Raw genomic sequence first — 18529 nt, 5'->3', positions numbered from 1 at the left:
AAAGACACTTTTACAGTGAACGTCTAGGGAAATTCTGCTCCAAATATTCAAAACTCTGCATCTTTAAATAATAACTTTTTGTGTATTACATTTTAAATTAATTACTTAGACTGTCATGTATATTGTGTTACTTTGATCAATATGTAGAATTGTGCAGAATTTTAAGTTTTTGTGCACAGAATTTTACATTTTTGTGTGCAGAATTTAACTTTTGTTTGCACAGAATTCCCCCAGGAATAAGTAATGAACTGGGTGGGAACAAACTGGCTGAAAAAACACTGGTCCCTTTCACTCTCAGCTCCTCCTTATCTCTACCTTATTCTCTTTTAGCTTGGATTTCCTGAGTTTGTATTATCTTGGTGGCAGTTTGTTAAGGGAGGGACAATTCCTGACGGTCTCTGGTTCTTTTAGTAAGTGATGGATCAGATGGTGTAGTGGGCAGCAGGTGGAAGCACTCAATGGCAAGGGTGCAAGTCTTCTGGGGCAGCATTAAATTGTGATCCTCAAGCCCCTGGAATAATTGCAGACTTTCCAAAAGTGTGCTTCCAAAACGTGTCAGAAGTTTATTTGCTGAAAAGTATTTACAAGTTGTTTTTTGCGGGAAGAGCAATTGAGTGGACACAGTTCACTAGAGAAGCTGTGCTTCAGATTCACAGTTCCATCATGCAATATTCAGATGTTGCTTCAGTCCCAATTCCAGATCATATTCTCATTAAAAAAAAACAACTAACAAACAACAACTTAAGGAGTTACTGGTGGGTTTTTTTCCCCCAGTCTTTATGAAGTTACAGATCTCATAAATCATTCTCCTTTCAGGGCTTCTCCTATTCCTGACACTGAAAAGCTTACTCCAACTTCAGATAAACCACTCAAGAGAAAACTTCAGGAATTTAAAGCATGCTATTTTCCCTCCAGCCTGGGAATCTGTTTTACTCAGGTAGGAACATTCCACTGTTGGGTTTCATAATCCTGCTGAGAGCTGTAGCATTATGAGAAGCAGGGCATGTTCTAGTTCCTCCCTACCAGGCCTCTTACAAACACGGTCTCCTCAGCAACATCAGTATGCAGCTTCTCCGCACACTCTCATGTACTCTCTCCCAATAAGCTCATAACATTCTCATGCAGATGCAGTAATCTGGATGTTAAGAAACTGGCGCTGGTTTTCAGTGCACATTTTCAACGCCCAGATTAATTTTTTTCTTTAACTCCCAATGCAGTAAGCTAATGAAATACAAATGCATCGAGAGTTAAAAAAACAAAAAAGCACATTTAGAGTTAAATGTGCATTTGGCACAGGTCGAACGTACAATTAAATTTGAGAAGGGGGAGGAGGCATCCCTGACAAGTCATAAGTGATATATTTATTATTTATATTTATATTTATTATATTTATGTTATTTTTTGCTTGCTTGTTTTTAATTGTTTTCTCTTCCCTCCATCCTCTCTTCTGCGCTCTGCCTGGGCCCCCTGCACCAGGGATGGCTTTCTTCAGGCCTGGGAAAGCAGCAGGTACCACTATTTAAGTGCACAGATGACCTGGTATCCAAGCATTTTTGACCCCTGTTAACAACGACCCCCAATAGTCAATTTCTTCCCCTGCCTTCAGTCACTACTCCTTGATTTCCCACCACCTCATGATACTAGATTTTGGGTCCTGCCCCAGGCCTCTTTTCCCCTCCTCCCACCATCTCATCCAACTCATTCTTCTTGTACTACTGGTGCAATCCCTCAGGTCCACCATACCCATCTCATGTTGCTGTTACTGCTACTCCTCTGGTGCTCCCCTACTCTCATAAGAACATAAGAAATTGCCATACTGGGTCAGAACAAGGGTTCATCAAGCCCAGCATCCTGTTTCCAACAGTGGCCAAGCCAGGCTACAAGTACCTGGCAAGTACCAAACATTAAGTAGATCCCAAGCTACTGATGCCAGTAATATCAGTGCCTTTTCCCTAAGTCAACTTGATTAATAGCAGGTAATGGATTTCTCCTCCAAGAACTAATCCAAACCTTTTTAAACCCAGCTACACTAACTGCACTAACCACATCCTCTGGCAACAAATTCCAGAGCTTAATTATGCATTGAGTGAAAAAGAATTTTCTCCGATTAGTTTTAAATGTGCTACTTGCTAACTTCATGGAGTGCCCCCTAGTCGTCTTATTATCTGAAAGAGTAAATAACCTATTCAAATCTACCCATTCTAGACCTCTCATGATTTTAAAGACCTCTATCATATCCCCCCTCAACCAACTGTTCTCCAACCTGAACAGCCCTCCTATCCCCACTGCTGCCATAAAACACCCACAGTTCTCACAAACTGTTTTAGTTGCTGATGTTGATCCTTTACCTTAAACTGATCCCTTACTGCCTGCTTGCATCCCTGAAACCTGCCCATTTTATTTTTACAGGGATGCCAGTAGGGATGGTAAGATGGGCACCCATCCAAGATGTCAGACTTGGGGAAGGGGGTTGCCAATGCACCATGCCATTCTTATCATTACAGTGGCAGAAGTAAAAGGCTTGCACGCTGCATCATCAGAGGGGTTTCCTCCCCTTTTTCCCTGAGCCTGCCACATCATTAAATGGGGACTTTCCCAACTAGCCTGACATCAGAGGCTGTTCCCCCGGCCTCTACCCAAGTTGCTCTTTATCCCAGCAATATGTACTTCATTCTCTGGCAACAATCTGCTAGCAGCTAGCTCTTGTCCTCTTTTGCTGTAGATTTCTTAAATGAATTAAAAGATTGCATATATGTGCATTAACTCCCCACAGTACTCCCAACAAACCTTGCAGCAAGAAACACAGAAACTAAGGTTGTGAATTCACAGGGAAACCAGGAAATTATTCCAAAAGCATTTTTGCTTTCAAAATACCAGAAAAGTTTAAAATGCAATGCAGATTTCCAGTCAAGTCAATAATGTAATATAATTTTATGGCTCTACCCTTTAATGTGTAGCAGGGTTTTCAATACCAAATGACAGCAAACATGGGGTCATAAATCATAGGGCAATGTGGCACACAGCAGCAGATACAGGAACAAACTCACTTTTAGAATTGGTGTGCAACTATCCATTCTATTTGAGGGCAGACTGTGTGACTTTACCATGCAGGAAGGGGATCTGGGTTTAAATCCCATACTTGGGAACAGTGAGGCCTAAGTGTTCTCTGGACGCAAGTCATCATTTCTGCTTCTGTCAGGAGTCCTTTCTTGGGGCCTTGTTCACTTGTACACCTCCCAATTAGCAGAAAACCAATTCAGACTCCCCAAATTAAAACAGTGCTTTATTTTCTTAAGCAGTTGTTGTTCATTTAACAGCCGAACTTTAAAGTGGTTATTTTAAAAAAGGAGCAATGCTCTTATTGGAGTATGGGAAGGATAATAGGTTTTAAAAATGGAGATTGCATTAATTATATATGTCATAATGTCTTTTCAACTGTACTGTAACTGTACACAGTAGCTATAAAATGTCTACATCCCCTTGAACATTTTTCACATTGTTTTGTGTCAGCACCTCAGACTTGCATGCATTTAAATGAATTTTTTGTTTCCCACTCATCAACCATCAGACCAGTATTTCCCAACCTTTTCAAGCCCGAGGAACATCTACATTAAAAAAAAACCTGAGGAGAGATCCAAGATGGCCGATGGGTCCGGACGTGGGTAACCAGGGGCTCCGAGGATTAGCGTTTATTTTTTGAGTAAAATGCCTCATACCGGCAGGAAAAGACGAGCAAAAGAGAGAGAAAGCCAGTCTGCCATATCTTGAGGGCCGGATTCAAGGACCTATGGATTCCCACGTAATACGGGAGCAGAAGCCGGAGGATAGCTCGCAGCGAGGAGAGCGGGTGGAAGAGGAAACCGCCTCCTCACATGAGCTTCAAACAACTTTATCCCCGGTACCGCGGACGCCCCCAGGAAATCCTGCAGCTCTGCGAGGAGCAAACGGGAAGGATCCTGACCACGAAAGCGAGAATGAAACCGCCGGAGAATCGTGGCTGTGCGATGAAGGCGGCGGGGAGGAACAGCAGAGGCCACACCTCGTGGAAAAGACCGGCCTGGGAGACGCTGCAGGCAGTACGATACAGCCTCCAACAGAAAGGAAAGTATCTTTAATATTACCTGAAAAGAAAGAATTAATCAAACCAGAAGCCTTCTCTTTAGAGAAGATATGGGAAGCAATACAAACGGTTAATGACAATCTTTTTAATCAGATAAATCCTTTGGTGTCTATCTTAAATAATACCACGGAGAGAATGGGAAAATTAGAGGACGATATGAACAAACAAATGGAAAGATGTGAAAAGGCTGAGAATGAAGTGAAAGAAATGAGAAATCTTCAAACTAATGTTATAAAAGAAAATTCCATACAAATTAACCGTTTAGAAAACATGGAGAATCAAATAAAAGGGAGAAATTTGCGTTTAATAAATGTTCCTAGAGACCCTATGGAGACCCCACGAGATATGTGGAGGCAATATTTGATTCAGGCATTAAAGATTTCAGAGGATTTGATACCACCTACATCTAAGTTGTACTATATACCAGCCTTTAAAAAAAACAGAGAAGGAAGGAGAAAAAGATTTTCAATTGTTAACTCCTGTGAATACAACTGAAATTCCAGCTTTGGAAATAACAAACTTGTTAGAAACGACTCAGAGAGAACAAGTGAAGCCTGCTACTTTAATTGTGACATTTCTGCTTGAATCAGATCGTGATTGGATTTTGAGATTGTATTTCCGTAATAGGACTGAGTCTTTTCTTGGTTTAAATGTTGGAATATTTCCAGATTTGGCGAGAAGCACCCAGCTAAGAAGAAAAACATTTCTGAAATTGAGATCTCAAGTACAAAAAATGGGAGCTATGTACATTCTCAAATATCCGTGTAAATGTTACATAAAATATAAAAATGTTTCCTTTTTTCAACCTGAGCAACTGGAGAATTTCTTAAAAAATTATTCATTAGATATAATAACGTCCTCTCCTGTTTTGGAAGGCTAAGTACTATAAGCCTGCAGCTGGATCCGTAATTATTAGAAATCTCCTGTATAGGACCCGTCAATTTCGTTAATTGTAGATTTATATTCCTGAGGTAGAGAAATGGATCTCTCCCTGGTGACAAAGACTTTAAAGCAGATGTAGTAGAAAGATGTTATTGTGACATAGTCGTAAAATTATGTTTTGTTGGTACTGCTTTCCACACAAGATTGTTTTCTTGATGTATTTTGAAAAATTCAAAAATTTAAAATAAAAAAAAACCAAAAACCTGTTGTGTTGCACATCAACCTTCATGGGGCAGGCGATGCAGATATGGAAAGGATTCATATGGGCAAAAGAAGAGCTAGGGAAGAACTGAAAGTCCAATCAATCTGTCTTCCAAATTTTAAAATGGAGAGAGTAGTCAGAAACACACAGAAACTCATCCCAATGGGGCCAGTTCTTTCTATATTCAAGTACAGGAGTAGGGAGAAGTCAGTGCGATGTGAAAAACTGGCTCTGTTGGTTGCCTTGGCTGCTGCATGTGGCTGCCAAAGCTCTTCCACTGCTCCTGCTTCCAACACAGAATGAGTCACATCCAGGGCTCCGTGCACGCTGTCCCCGTCTCACTCACCCTGGGGATAGGACAGAGGTTGGAAGGACTCAAAGGTGGAAGAATGAGAGGGGGGAGAAGAGTAGGTGCTGTGTGCATTGTGTATGCTGAACAAAGTAGGGCTGGGTTATCCATGCCCTGCATGCCACCCATTACTATCCACACCTAATGGCCCATGCTGTAGCTTGGAAGAAGCATGCATGATTATACCTGTTCTCAGAAAGGAGCTCCTACAAGTTTCAGAGCCACCGCTGGTTGCCTCTATATTGCAATGAGGAGCTAAGAGCAGAGTTCAGGGATCATATGAAATGCCAAGGGGGAAGACTTGGAAACAATATCAGTAAATATTTCTTAATTGATCGGGTAGTGGATAGATGGATTGCCCTGCCGAAAGAAGTAGTCAATACAAAAATGGAGATGGAATTCAAAAGGGTATGGGATAAATACAGAGGACTCATAATGGCTAGAGGATGGAAAGGAAGAAAAGGGTAATCTATGCTAATGTTTAGATGTGACACGTCTGAATGGGTGTAACCTGCACAGAGCAGCAGTTACTACCCTTACAGAAGGCAGGGGGAGTCTGAGGAAAGTGGGCAGCATATGCCAGTCTGCTCTCGTCCCCGAAGGCATAGGAGAGCCGGATTATTTTGGCTCAAAAAGGAGGACTGTGCCTCACTGGCTAAGGAGGGAGAGGAGGAGAGATGCTGGAGAGGGTAATTTAATTTTCCACTGGGGAGGGGACTTGAAGATTACCAAGGAATGGGGGCCATAGGACCACTAGGAGCTTAATGCTTTGGTAGAGGGGGTGGACTAAGAATGGAGGACCAGACTCCCCAGGACTCCTCCTTACCCCAGTGATCCTCCATCCCTAGCCCCCAGCCTCTTCATCCATCATGGGAAGAATGGCAAGGGGTTAAGCAGTGATAGTAGCTGGGGATGGAGGATCACTGGGATAAAAAGGAGGAAGAATGTGAAGAGTGTGTCCACGTATGTGTGTGTGGGAAAGAGAGATGGAGTTTGCACCCAGCTCTGGCCCCACTCCGTCACACAGGTAACATCTTTCCCTGCTCCCCACTCCATCCCACAGTTCCAATTCCTTTTTGTGTATAAATTAAGCCCTGGGAAAAATGATGATGACTGAATATCTGGGGGAGAGAAAGGACCAGGTATTGAACAGACATACACAAGGTAAAGAGAGTCTTTTGAAATTGTGTGTACTTCATGGACTACAACTTTCCAAGCTTGTTTTTTGCAGGTAGCTCAGTTGTACTATGACTTCACTGACAAGGGATCATAAGACAATGTTCTATCTAAAAATGGGAGTCTATCAATTTAATTAACAAATTGTTTTATAACCATGAAAACTACTTCATTTGATCTTTGTCTTGTTGACCAGTAAGGAGACAGGACTACTGCCATGTCAAAGTCTACCGTGAAACCTTCCACCAGCTCAGAAACAGGGAGCGGTGAACATGGCCATCTATCAACAGACAAGTCCTTACCAGAAAAACTGAAACCCAGGTAAATAAAACAATGTACAGTGTCTGGATTCTTTTCAGTTTCCTCTTGGTAGCCACTTACCAGCAGGGATAAACAACAGTTATTTTGTTTTTTTTTTTATAATTTACAATTTTTTATTGCTGTAAGCATGAACACTACAAATAGTAAACAGAGAATACAGCAGTAATCAATACAAAGTAACAATTACCCCACCCTCCCACCCCCCGGTCATGCTACTCTAAAAAGAAATAAATTGTGAAGAAATAAATAATAAAAAGAAGAGAAAAAGGGAAAAGGAAAGGGGAAAAAAGCGAGGTATCATGGAAATGTTAAATATGAAAGTTGCATTATATGAATGTAAGCAATAGAGACAAAGCAATATAACCACCATCCAACCCTGCCATAAGGTTATGGAAGGGGTGGTAACGATAAATGTCTCCATAAGATGTAGGGATTCCAGATGTGATAGAATTTAGGTAATCGATGGTATTTAAACGCAGTGAGTCGATATAGCGTACATGTCCTGTCTAGGCGAGACAGAAGTTCAGTAGGTGTAGGAGGTTGTGTCCTCTTCCATGAGGTTGCAATTTCCATAGCCGTTGAAGTACAGACCAGCTGAAGAAATACCTGTGCAGAAGTTGGAAGAGTATCATCTGGAAGATGGAGGAGAGCCTGCACAACAGTTATTTTGTTTTAACCAAATCTATAAGTTTATATATGTAACTTACACTTGAAAAATTGTTTCTTCATCAGTCATGAAAATAACATTAAATCAAGTATTCATTAAGGGGCAGATTTTAAAACCTGCGCGTGGGCGCAGATTTGTTCGCGCAACCCGGCGCGAACAAATCTATGCCCGATTTTATAACATGCGCGTGCATGTTATAAAATCCAGGGTCGGCGCGCGCAAGGGGGTGCACAATTGTGCAACTTGCGCTCGCCGAGCCGCGCAGCCTGCCTCTGTTCCCTCCGAGGCCGCTCCGAAATCGGAGCGGCCTCGGAGGGAACTTTCCTTCCACCCCCCTGCACCTTCCCCTCCCTTCCCCTACCTAACCCGCCCCCCAGCCCTACCTAGAACTCCCCCTTACCTTTGTTGAAGAAGTTACGCCTGCTGGCTAATGGCCGGCCCACGATCCCGCTGTGCCTGGAGGCTCAGGCCATGCCCCTCCCCTCCCCCTGGGACCGCCCTGGACCGCCCACACCCCGCCCCTTTTTGCAAGCCCCGGGACGTGCCGCCGAGCCTATCTTGCATAGGCTCGGCGCGCACAGGGGCAGCTTTTCGGGGGTTACACGCGTATCCCTTTGAAAATCTGCCCCTAAATGAATGGAAATGATCATTTAGCACAATTATCTTTCCAATTTTTATCACAGGAAAATCAAACAGAATTTCATAATTTTCCAGTCCCTTTCATCAGAGTTCAAACATTTTGTTGCTTATATCTGTCTTCCTTGATAGGCATCCAGTTCCTGAAGTAATCTTCTTCAGGAGTATTCTTTTGGCTCCACTGCTTTCAATTCATCTGACAGGAAAATTTCCAACATTTGAATCCTGCTCCCCACTTGGATTTTCTCTAACCTATAGCTGTCCTGTTGGTGGTATGGGTCTGCTTTCGCAATCTGTGTAGGACTGAGAAAAACATTTTACAAACTTTTAGCATAATGTTTACATTCCATTAACTTTTATTGTCAAAGTATTATAATCCAAATTACCTCACATATATTACACAGAATTATATCTGCAAAAGTATACCATTATTAAGAAGCACAACTAATTATGCTAACCTGAAAGGAAAATTTCCAAAACTTGAGTCCTGCTAGCCTCTCAGATTTTCTCTGGCCTGCAGCTATCCTGTTGGTAGTACAGATCTGCTGTATTCTCTGAGCTCTGCGGTCTGTGCAGGATTAAGGAAATCTATATTAGTTATATGCAGCTATTCCATATGCAGTTTCTTCAACTACTGGGCATATATTGCCCTTAAGCATGGTTGCAGTAAAACAGAATCCAATCTAGCAAACCTTGAGGAATGGCCTAAGGTCTGGAAGCTAAGATTTTAATGCTAAAAAATGCAGAGTGATGCAAAAACACAAGGGAAAGGGTACAGTAATGGAGGACCTTGCGAGACTGGAAGATTGGGCATCCAAATGGCAGATGAAATGTAATGTGGACAAGTGCAAGGTGTTGCATATAGAGAAAAATAACCTATGCCTTAGTTACACAATGTTAGGTTCCATCCAGGAAAAAGATGTAGGCGTCATAGTGGATAATACATTAAAATAGGCTCAGTGAGCTACAGTGGTCAAAAAAGCAAACAATGTTAGTAATTATTGAGAAGGGAATGGTGAATAAAATGGAAAATGTTAAAATGCCTCTGTATCGCTCCATGGTGAGACCACACCTAGATTACTGTGTGCAATTCTGGTTGCTGCATTTCAAAAAAGGATATAGTTGCACTGGAAAAGTTACAGAAAAGGGAGACCAAAATGATAAAGGGAATGGAACAGCTCCCCTATAAGGAAACGCTAAAGAGGTTAAGGCTGTTCAGCTTGGAGAAGAGACGGCTGAGAGGGGATATGATAGAGGTCTACAAAATCATGAGAGGACTAGAATGGGTAAATGTGAATTGGTTATTTACTCTTTTTCAGATAATAGAAGAACAAGGGTGTACTCCATGAAGTTAGCAAGTAGTACATTTAAAAATATATTAAAAAGCACTGGTCTAAGTATATATTGCCCTTAAAGAATCACTAGTCAAAACACTCGAATACTGGGAATCTTGCCAATCAAAAATTAATGATTTAAAAATAAAAGATTGTTTTTCAAACAAGCCTTCCCGGACAACTCATAACCACCTCCATTTCCTTTAACAATGTTTCCATCTGGTACTGTAAATAATTATTAAGTTATTTATCTTAACCCCTTACAGTTCTTTCCTACTCCTCAATGTTCCTTTTTTCTCTTTCTCCCAGTTATTCTTCCCCTGGTTTTTTGTAACTGCTTCCCCCTTGCACTAGTTCTACTGTTCGATGCACCCCTTGTTTCTATGTAAACCGGCATGATGTGACCTGTTCATGAATGCCGGTATATAAAAAATCTAAATAAATAAATAAAAAATAGATCCCAAAGGCACTCCACTGTTTACCTTTTTCCACTGTGAAAAAAGACCATTTAATCCTACTCTGTTTTTTGTCTTTTTTAAAATTATTTTTATTGAGATAAGGCACAAGTAGAGCATATAAAAACAGAACAATAAACTCATGTTGTAATCCATAATATAGACTGAAAATGCTGTATACTCTTTGAAATATCATACAAAGATATACCTTAATCCAAACTCATGTTTTATCCCTTTTTCTTATTTCACAGCAACATTTCCCCCTCCAGCACTCCTCCCGACCCTAGCACAGACAACACTAGATTTATCCATCCATCAATCATCTATCATCTATCCCCACTTGTACTAATCCTTCCAGATCATGAGCAGGGCAGTGTATCTTGAATTTAAACTGTGGCATATGATCAATGTTTCAAGACTTTCCATTGACAGTCAACTGCCAGTTAGGCAAATATCCCAACTCCCCCAATTTTTTCTTTTCTTCCATGGACAGTAATTCATACCAACATTTCCATATGGCTAAATATTCTGCTGGAACTGAACATGTTTAAAAAACTCACCTCATAACATTCCATTTGATGAAAGCAATCATCTGTTCCGTCCAATATAAAAAAAAAAGAGGGTGGAGTATTACTGATCCATTCTTTTAAGATGCATTTATGCGCCAGTAACAAAGCAATGGCAATAAAGTTGTTTTGACTCTTTGTCGTTAAAAGTTCAATGATTTGCAGTGAGGCTACTCCTCCTAATAATAGCATCTCCCCTTGATATGGTAATACAATATTAGTGCACTTAAAATTAACTGTCAATATCTTCACCCAAAAAAGGTAATTTTTATGGTACAACACAAAAAGATGTACGAATAACCTTTTTTCCAGTTTACATCTATGGCATTCTTCTGTTTCCATTATCCCCATCCTGCATAAGTGTATTCTATCTGCCTGACAGTGATGCAAAATCTTGTATTACATCTCCTTGAGTTGTATATTAATCAGCTGCTTTAGAATCTCCCAAAATTTTTTCCCCAAACTTTCTACTGTTACTTCTCCCCCTAACTCTCTCTGCCAGTATCTCTAAAGCATTTAACAAGTTTTGATCTCTGTCAGATTTACAAAACTTATTCCAATTAGTAATGGAATTTTTTCCCCTTGCAATCTGTTCCATCTCAGTCGCCAATTTAAGCTCTTTTTTGATCTCATCAACTGTGAGCCTCAGGAGGAGAGATAATGACGTGTCTGTAAGTACCCAAAGAAGTGGGCATACAAAAAGCCTCTTGAAGCTGTTGAAAACTCATAAATGTCCCAGAGTCCTCATCTATTAATTGTCTCAGTACACGCAATCCCACAGAATTCCAAATCTCAAAACATTTACAGTCATTACTGGGCTGAAAACAGGGGTTGTGTTGCAGCAGCAATGAGACATTGACTTGCAATCCCAAACTTCTGTGGAAATGTCTCCATACATGAAGTAGAGGCCTTAAGAAAATCCCCCCTTAATATCTCTTGATATAGAGGCCAGTAGTATATGAATCAAACTGAGTGGGGAGTATGGTTATGTTGTTTCCTCTGTCAAATGGAAAATATCATATTTAAATTTATCTCCAAAAACTCCCCTAGATATCTCATATGGCATGCTAGATTGTATAACAAGAAATTTGGAGCATCTATACCACCTTTTTACTTTACTTGCGTTAACTTGTCATAATTTTTTCTAAGCTACTTGCCTCTCTACAAGAAACAAGTAAACATTGCTTTGAAATATGTTGTCTTGACAAGTAAGCCAATAGGGCAACATTTGAAGCGTACATAACAATTTGGGTAGTATAATAATCTTGAATAATGCGTTTCTCTCCATCATTGAAACTGGTAAATCTTTCCAATTCTTCAGTCGATGATGGAAACCATCCAAAAGATCCTTAAAATTTCACTCATACAATAGAGTTAAATCTCTGGAGACTCAGACCCCAAGATGTTTAATTTTGTGAGGAGCCCATCTAAATGGAAAATTACCTTCCCACTTCTCTCTTAGCTCAAGATTCAAAGGTAGGGCCTCCAGTTTGTCAAAATTGATCATTAAACCTGCAAATGATGGGAATGCAGAAAAACATTCATTATCAGTGATATGGCTCATTGAGCACCAGCCAAAAATAGCAAGATATAATCCACAAAGAGGCACATTTCTTCCACCCACTGTTTCACCTTGCATATCTGCACATTGCCGCAGCTTAATCACCAGCGGTTCAAGCGTTAGTACAAATAGTAAAGGGGATAAAGGATATCCCTGCCTGGTACCCCCTTGTAGAGAAAATTCTTCTAATAAAGAACCATTCACTAAAATATATGCCTTTGGATCAGCATACAATTAATCTACCCCAATCTAAGAAAGCCCCCCCCCCAACCCAAATTTCTCCAGTATCCAATACATATAGGACCATTAACTTTATTGAATGCTTTTTCGACATCTAGGTTTAATACCATCCCCTTAGTATATCCTACCTTTTGTCACCCAAAACCGCCAGTAATTTACGTACATTATTAACCCCATATCACCCAGCTACAAAACCTGTCTGGTCTTCCCCTACCAGGGACAGTACCAGTTCACCGAGCCTTGCTGCCAATATAGATGCTAGTAATTTAGCATCTATGTTTAATAGAGAGATAGGTCTGTATGACGTGGGGCTCCCCATCTCCCTCCCTTTTTTAGGTAATACTATAATAACAGTTTGGTTCAGATCGGAGGTGGAAAACCCATGTTTCAAGGCATAATTAAACATCTCCTTTAACGGCCGTAAGGTTTGAAATTTAAGTATTTTATAAAATTCAGGCCCTATACCATCTTGTCCTGCTGCCTTCCCCATTTTAACCTATTTATGGTTCTAAAGATTTCCTCATCAGAAATGGCCCTGTGTAACTTGTGTGATTTTTCATTCGTAATTGTGGGAAGTAGCAGATCTTTAAAGAAGCCATCTCTAATGCTTTCATTAGAGGAGCTGACACCATATAGGTTTTGATAATGTGGCCTAAAGATCTCCAGTATCTTCCCTGAGTCTGTGAGCGGTACTCCATTTTCACCTCTGAGCCTGGTAATGTAAGTCTTCTGTCTTGCCCCCTCATTAAGTTTGCCATTAGTCTACCCCCCCCCCCCCCCATTATTGCCATATTTGCAAAATTAGAACTTGAAAAAATTAATGGAAAAAATAGCTTTAAGATGTAACAGATGATTGTGTCATTCTAGTTTCTAGAAACTCCTTTTTATGTTCTAGTGACAAGGAAGAGATATGTGCCTGCTTCTGTACTCTTAAGAGTAGTAAGGCGTAGAATTTCTGCATCACGTACTCTTTTTTTTTTTGGCCTAGCTTCATAATCAATCATTTCACCCCTCATGACAGCCTTCCACATAACTGTGGGAGCCATGTCTGGAGTTGCATTTATACTGCAATACTCCTGCCACTTGTCTCTCAGAAATGTGCAGAATTCCACATCTTTCATCAATCTAGCACTCGTACGCCAAATCTGAGATTTCCCAAACTTCTCCCCGAGTCGCAATGACAAAAAAAAATCATAGCTTAGTCAGAAGGAGTCCTGGTCCCAATGGAAGCATTCAGAACTTTTGGGGATAAGCTATCTGAGGTGAGAATATAGTCAATTCTGGAGTAACTCTGATTAGAGAAGAAGGTAAAGTCTCTCTCCCCTGGATGTAAAACCCTCCAAATGTCTATCATTTTTAACGCTCCCATTAGTAAAGGAATCCCTCTTTTACTGTCCTGTACTCTAGATACCCTAGGCGGCCTAGAGTCTTCTCCATTGTCTGCTACAATGTTAAATTCTCCCCCTATAATCAGTGTATAATGAGGGTAACCTAAGAGAAAAGTGATGAAGGATGCAAAAAATTCAGGGGAGTATATATTTTGTACATATATATTACCAATAAGATATTTATTCCCGTATAATGATCCTAACACAAATGCCCCTCACCATTTTAAATTGCTTTTTCCACAATGAATGGCAAAATCTTTATGGATAAGGTTAACTATACCTCTTTGTCTATGAGAGTATGATGCATAGCGACAGCTTCCCACCCAATCCCTCTTTAGCTTTGACTTTTCTGTGTCAGACAGATGTGTCTCCTGTAAGCATGCAATTTCTATTTGTTCTCTTTTTAACATAGTAAGTAATTTGGTACATTTTATAGGGGAGTGTATCCCATCTACATTCAAAGTGGCGACTTTGATATTACCTCCAGCCATAAACTCATACTCATCATCTTTGAATTCTTTCCTTTTGAACTGAAATGAAAGTCCACCAATAAATTCCTGCATCCCCCAGCCTGGATGCAAGCAAACAATCATACAACAAATCATAAATCCCCGTACAATTAACACCAAGCATCTGCCACAGCTACTCACCCCATGAAAAAAGCTCTTCCCAGATCCTTCGTCCACTCACATACACTGTTCCCTTCCTCACACCCTTATTATTCCCCAACAGATTCTCTCCCATTCACACACCCATTCAATCTCTCCCATATCAGCTCTCTATTTTACCCTTAAAACATACAAGATTATCCAAACCATTAAAACCCCAAGGGACCTCCATCCTCCAGCCTTCATTCTTCCCCCCTCTTCACCGCTGGAGGGTGAGCCCAGCACTAACCTCCCTGTTTCTTGTCTTTTAATCAGCTTGCAATCCACAAAAGGACATCACCTTCTACCTCATGACTTTTTAGTTTTCTCAGAAGCCTCTCTTGAGGGACTCTGTTGAATGCCTTCTGAAAATCCCAATACACCACATCTACTGGTTCACCTTTATCCACATGTTTATTTACCCCTTCATAAAAATGTAGGAAATTTGTGAGGCAAAGCTTCCCTTGGGTAAATCCATGCTGCCAGTGTCCCATTAAACCATGTCTGTGTATATGGTCTATTAATTTATTCTTTATAACAGTTTCCACAATGTTTCCTGGCACTGAAGTCAGGCTCACTGGTCTATAGTTTACCGCTTCACCAATCTCCTATCTACACTATGCTCAGAACAGAATCTGCTCTGTTACTTGTTATAAATATACATACGCTTGTTAAGTTTGGTCAAAAATGACATAGAAGTGTAGTAACAATAATGCACTGCTTCTTCTTTTTTTCATCTTGTATGTTTGAACCTGATTTACTATAGAAGTTATTCTTTTTTTTTTTTTTTTTAACAGGGCACCTTCAGTAAAATGTCTACCTTTTAAAAATCAAACTAAAACTCTCTCGGCTTCAAAATCTGCCAGTGCTTTAGTGTAAGTATCTTTTTTTTTCTGGAGTGGGGAGGGAAGAGGAAGGGGGCAAAAGCAGGAAGTCAAGAGGGGAAAAAGTGATGTGAAAATATTGGAGTCCCAAAACATAGCCTTGCAGTAAAGGACCACGCTTCCTGGTGAACAGGCTATGAAAGGTATTAGGTACCATGTCCCCAGTGGTGCAGGTCAGTTTGGGTGAGAGGAGCATGAAACAAACTTGTCTCCAGCTTGATTGTCTTAGGACTTGGCCTTCTTTTAGGCACCTGCCTACTCACAAGCCCGAACTTAACTTGGTTCCTAATCGCTTGCCTGCTTCTGTCTGCCGGGCTTCTGGGACCTGGCCTTGTCTTCGACTTTGCTCCTTCGGACCCTGCGTCTCTGCTGCTCCCTGGCACCCTGCCTTGGACGCTCTCTCTGGAATCAACCTCACAGAGGGCCTGCCTAAGGCCAGCCGGCCCCGGTACCCGAGGGCACAACTTGCGGGGAACGAGGGCTGGTATTGGCGAAGCTCCAGTCAGCCCTGCCTCCCAATGGTAGGGACCTGTGGGGGTTTCCCCACAGTTAGAACAACACCACCTCGGGCCAAGGGTCCAGCTCCGCTACAGAATTATTTTGCTGCTATTTTGATTGCCTTTGCATTTATGTCTCTTTTCCTATGACAAAGAGTAAAGTTGTGTTGAAAATTTCAGCATGTTGTGATATATCCTGGGTCACCTGATCCAGAACAGGGGTATTAACTGCACTGAATCTGGGGGCCTGGGTCATTTCCCCCAGTATCTAAAGAACCCTTAACCCCCATCTGGCCCTATTACCGTACACAGGGGCTGGAGATGCCTTCTGCTGCAGTACATCTCTAACTATTGGTGGCAGGTTTCTCCCCATGTCACCTGCATATATACCATTGCAGAAAAATGCACTAAAAATTATTTCATTTTTTACTTCCATTTTAATGCTGAAACTTTAATTCAAACTCTGAGGTGATGTAAAGTTTTAACTTTCATTTACTTCTATTGCAAGTAAATGGAAGATAAAAAATGTTATCCACAGACACTGAATCCCCAGGTTGGGGATCCCCTAGACCTGGGACATCCAAGTCAGAAACCCCAGATCCCTGCAGGAACTCCAGGCCCCAAAAACCATGGGGCTCCCAGGCATGCAGATGTTGATACAGGGCTCACCAGTCTGGATGTTCTGGGTTTCAGGTTTTTCAGGCCTGGGAGCACTAAAACCAGCACCCCCTAGACTAGAGACCCTCTGACTCAGGATCCCTAAGCCAGATGGACTCTGATCTGAGACTGACACATAGACCCCCACCAAGCTCCCCAGCCACTAACCTACCCCACTAAGCCCTACTATAGCCTTCCATCCCCTACACATTAATATGCCCCACTCCGACGTCCAGCCGGTCACGGCGTGTGCGCATGCGCCTTCGCTGCCTTGGGTGCCCATATTGGACGTACAGGCGTGCACGTATTCATCCTTCGGCGGGGGCTGCTGAAGCCGCTCTCTCTCGATGCCCTTCTACTGCTGCTGCTGGGGGCTTGCGTGGCCGCAGCCAGGGCAGGTGAGCGGGGGCTGGGGGAAAGTTTGGGACTGTGAAATTTCGTCTCTCTCTGCTGGGGCTTGGATTGGGTTGGTTTGGTTTGGGACTGGGCGGCTAAGTGCGAGAAGCATTTTTTTTCTGTGGATTGGGTTGGTTTGGGACTGGGCGGCTAAGTGTGAGAAGCATTTTTTTTCTGTAGGAGAGCCATCCACTTCCTGGTACCTGTCATTTCAAACGTCATTTGAAATGACATTTGAAATGACAGGTACCAGCACACCCAGGATACTGTTTAGGCGCTGTATAGCGCCTATACAGTAAAATGGATTGCGCTTCATGGATGCGCGTTGGACGCGGGTTGGATGCGGCTTGCATTTGCATGCCATTTAAATACAGCATCGAGCGGTAGGTGATCCGAACTGTGCTTGCGGCAAACGCGGGTGCGCCGGGCACTAACGCACCTCTTTCTATCGCACCTTACTGTATCGGCCCGTTAGCCAGGTAAGTCTAGCCAGACAAATACCTGTCCCAAAAGTATCCAAATAACTTTTTCCAGGTATATTTAGCAGAACATTTATCTGGGAAAGTTATGCTGAATATCTGCTCAATAATAAGTTTAAAGTTAACTGGACATAACCAGAGGTGTACCTAGAATATTTGGTGCCTGGGGTGGATAGTTCTTTGGCACCCCCCCCCCCCCCCAAATCGATAAAATATTTCAAAACAGCAGACACATCAAATAACACCCAGCAATTAAAACTAATAAGGATTTTAAAAATCTCCCGCTCTCCATATCTGTCATCCTAAGATTGTTGTAAACTGGGGGCATGCTTGCACACACACACACACACACACAAACACGATATGCTCCCTCTCTCTCATACACATACATGCTTGGTGAGAGACAGAGGGATCATGTGTGTGTGTGAGAGAGGCACACACACTTTCTCTGTACCTCACTCACACACACACACTTTGTACCTCTCTCACACACACACACACACACACACTCTTTCTCTGTACCTCTCTCACACACAGACATGCTTTCTCCATCTCTCTCTCACACACATGCTTCCTCTACCTCTCTCTCTCTCTCTCTCTCTCTCACACGCACACATGCAGACAAAAACTGAACTGGAAACCACAAGCCAGATTCTGTAGGCAATGGAACAATGGAAAAGCAGAAAATCACTCTCAAAATAATACAATCAAGAATTATAAATCAATCAGAATAGTAAAATCGTACTATAAAATATACATTTCAAAACAGCTGTTGAATAAAATAATAATCAATAATTAGAAGCTCCTGTACAAATTTTTTAAAATTTCCTAAACATTGATAAAGTATTTCAAAACAGCAGGCATCAAATAAAACCCAGTAATTAAAACTAATAAGGATTTAAAAAATACCCCACTCACCATACCTGTCACACTGAGATTGTTGTGAACTGGGAGTATACACACACACACACACACACACAAAATATGCTCCCTCTGTCTCTCACACACATAC

General features: G+C 41.6%; 1 protein-coding gene across 10 annotated transcripts in view; it reads left to right on the top strand.

Moving 5' to 3' along the window:
• FLACC1 (flagellum associated containing coiled-coil domains 1) overlaps positions 1–18529 on the top strand; it is a 238547-nt gene that overhangs the window by 45643 nt on the left and 174375 nt on the right. For 8 of the 10 annotated variants that reach the window (XM_029606249.1, XM_029606250.1, XM_029606248.1 and 5 more), the window contains 3 exons: positions 817–937; positions 6986–7110; positions 15402–15479. In XM_029606249.1, the coding sequence (XP_029462109.1) occupies positions 7007–7110; positions 15402–15479 (182 nt within the window). In that variant the 5' untranslated portion in view covers positions 817–937; positions 6986–7006. The remainder of the gene's footprint in view (positions 1–816; positions 938–6985; positions 7111–15401; positions 15480–18529) is intronic. The other 2 variants (XM_029606255.1, XM_029606256.1) reach the window with 1 other exon arrangement.

The sequence above is a fragment of the Rhinatrema bivittatum genome, chromosome 6 (genome assembly GCF_901001135.1).
Source record: "Rhinatrema bivittatum chromosome 6, aRhiBiv1.1, whole genome shotgun sequence".
Taxonomy (NCBI): Eukaryota; Metazoa; Chordata; class Amphibia; order Gymnophiona; family Rhinatrematidae; genus Rhinatrema; species Rhinatrema bivittatum.
Note: the sequence above shows the minus strand (reverse complement) of the source record. Positions and strands in the feature narration are given on the sequence as shown.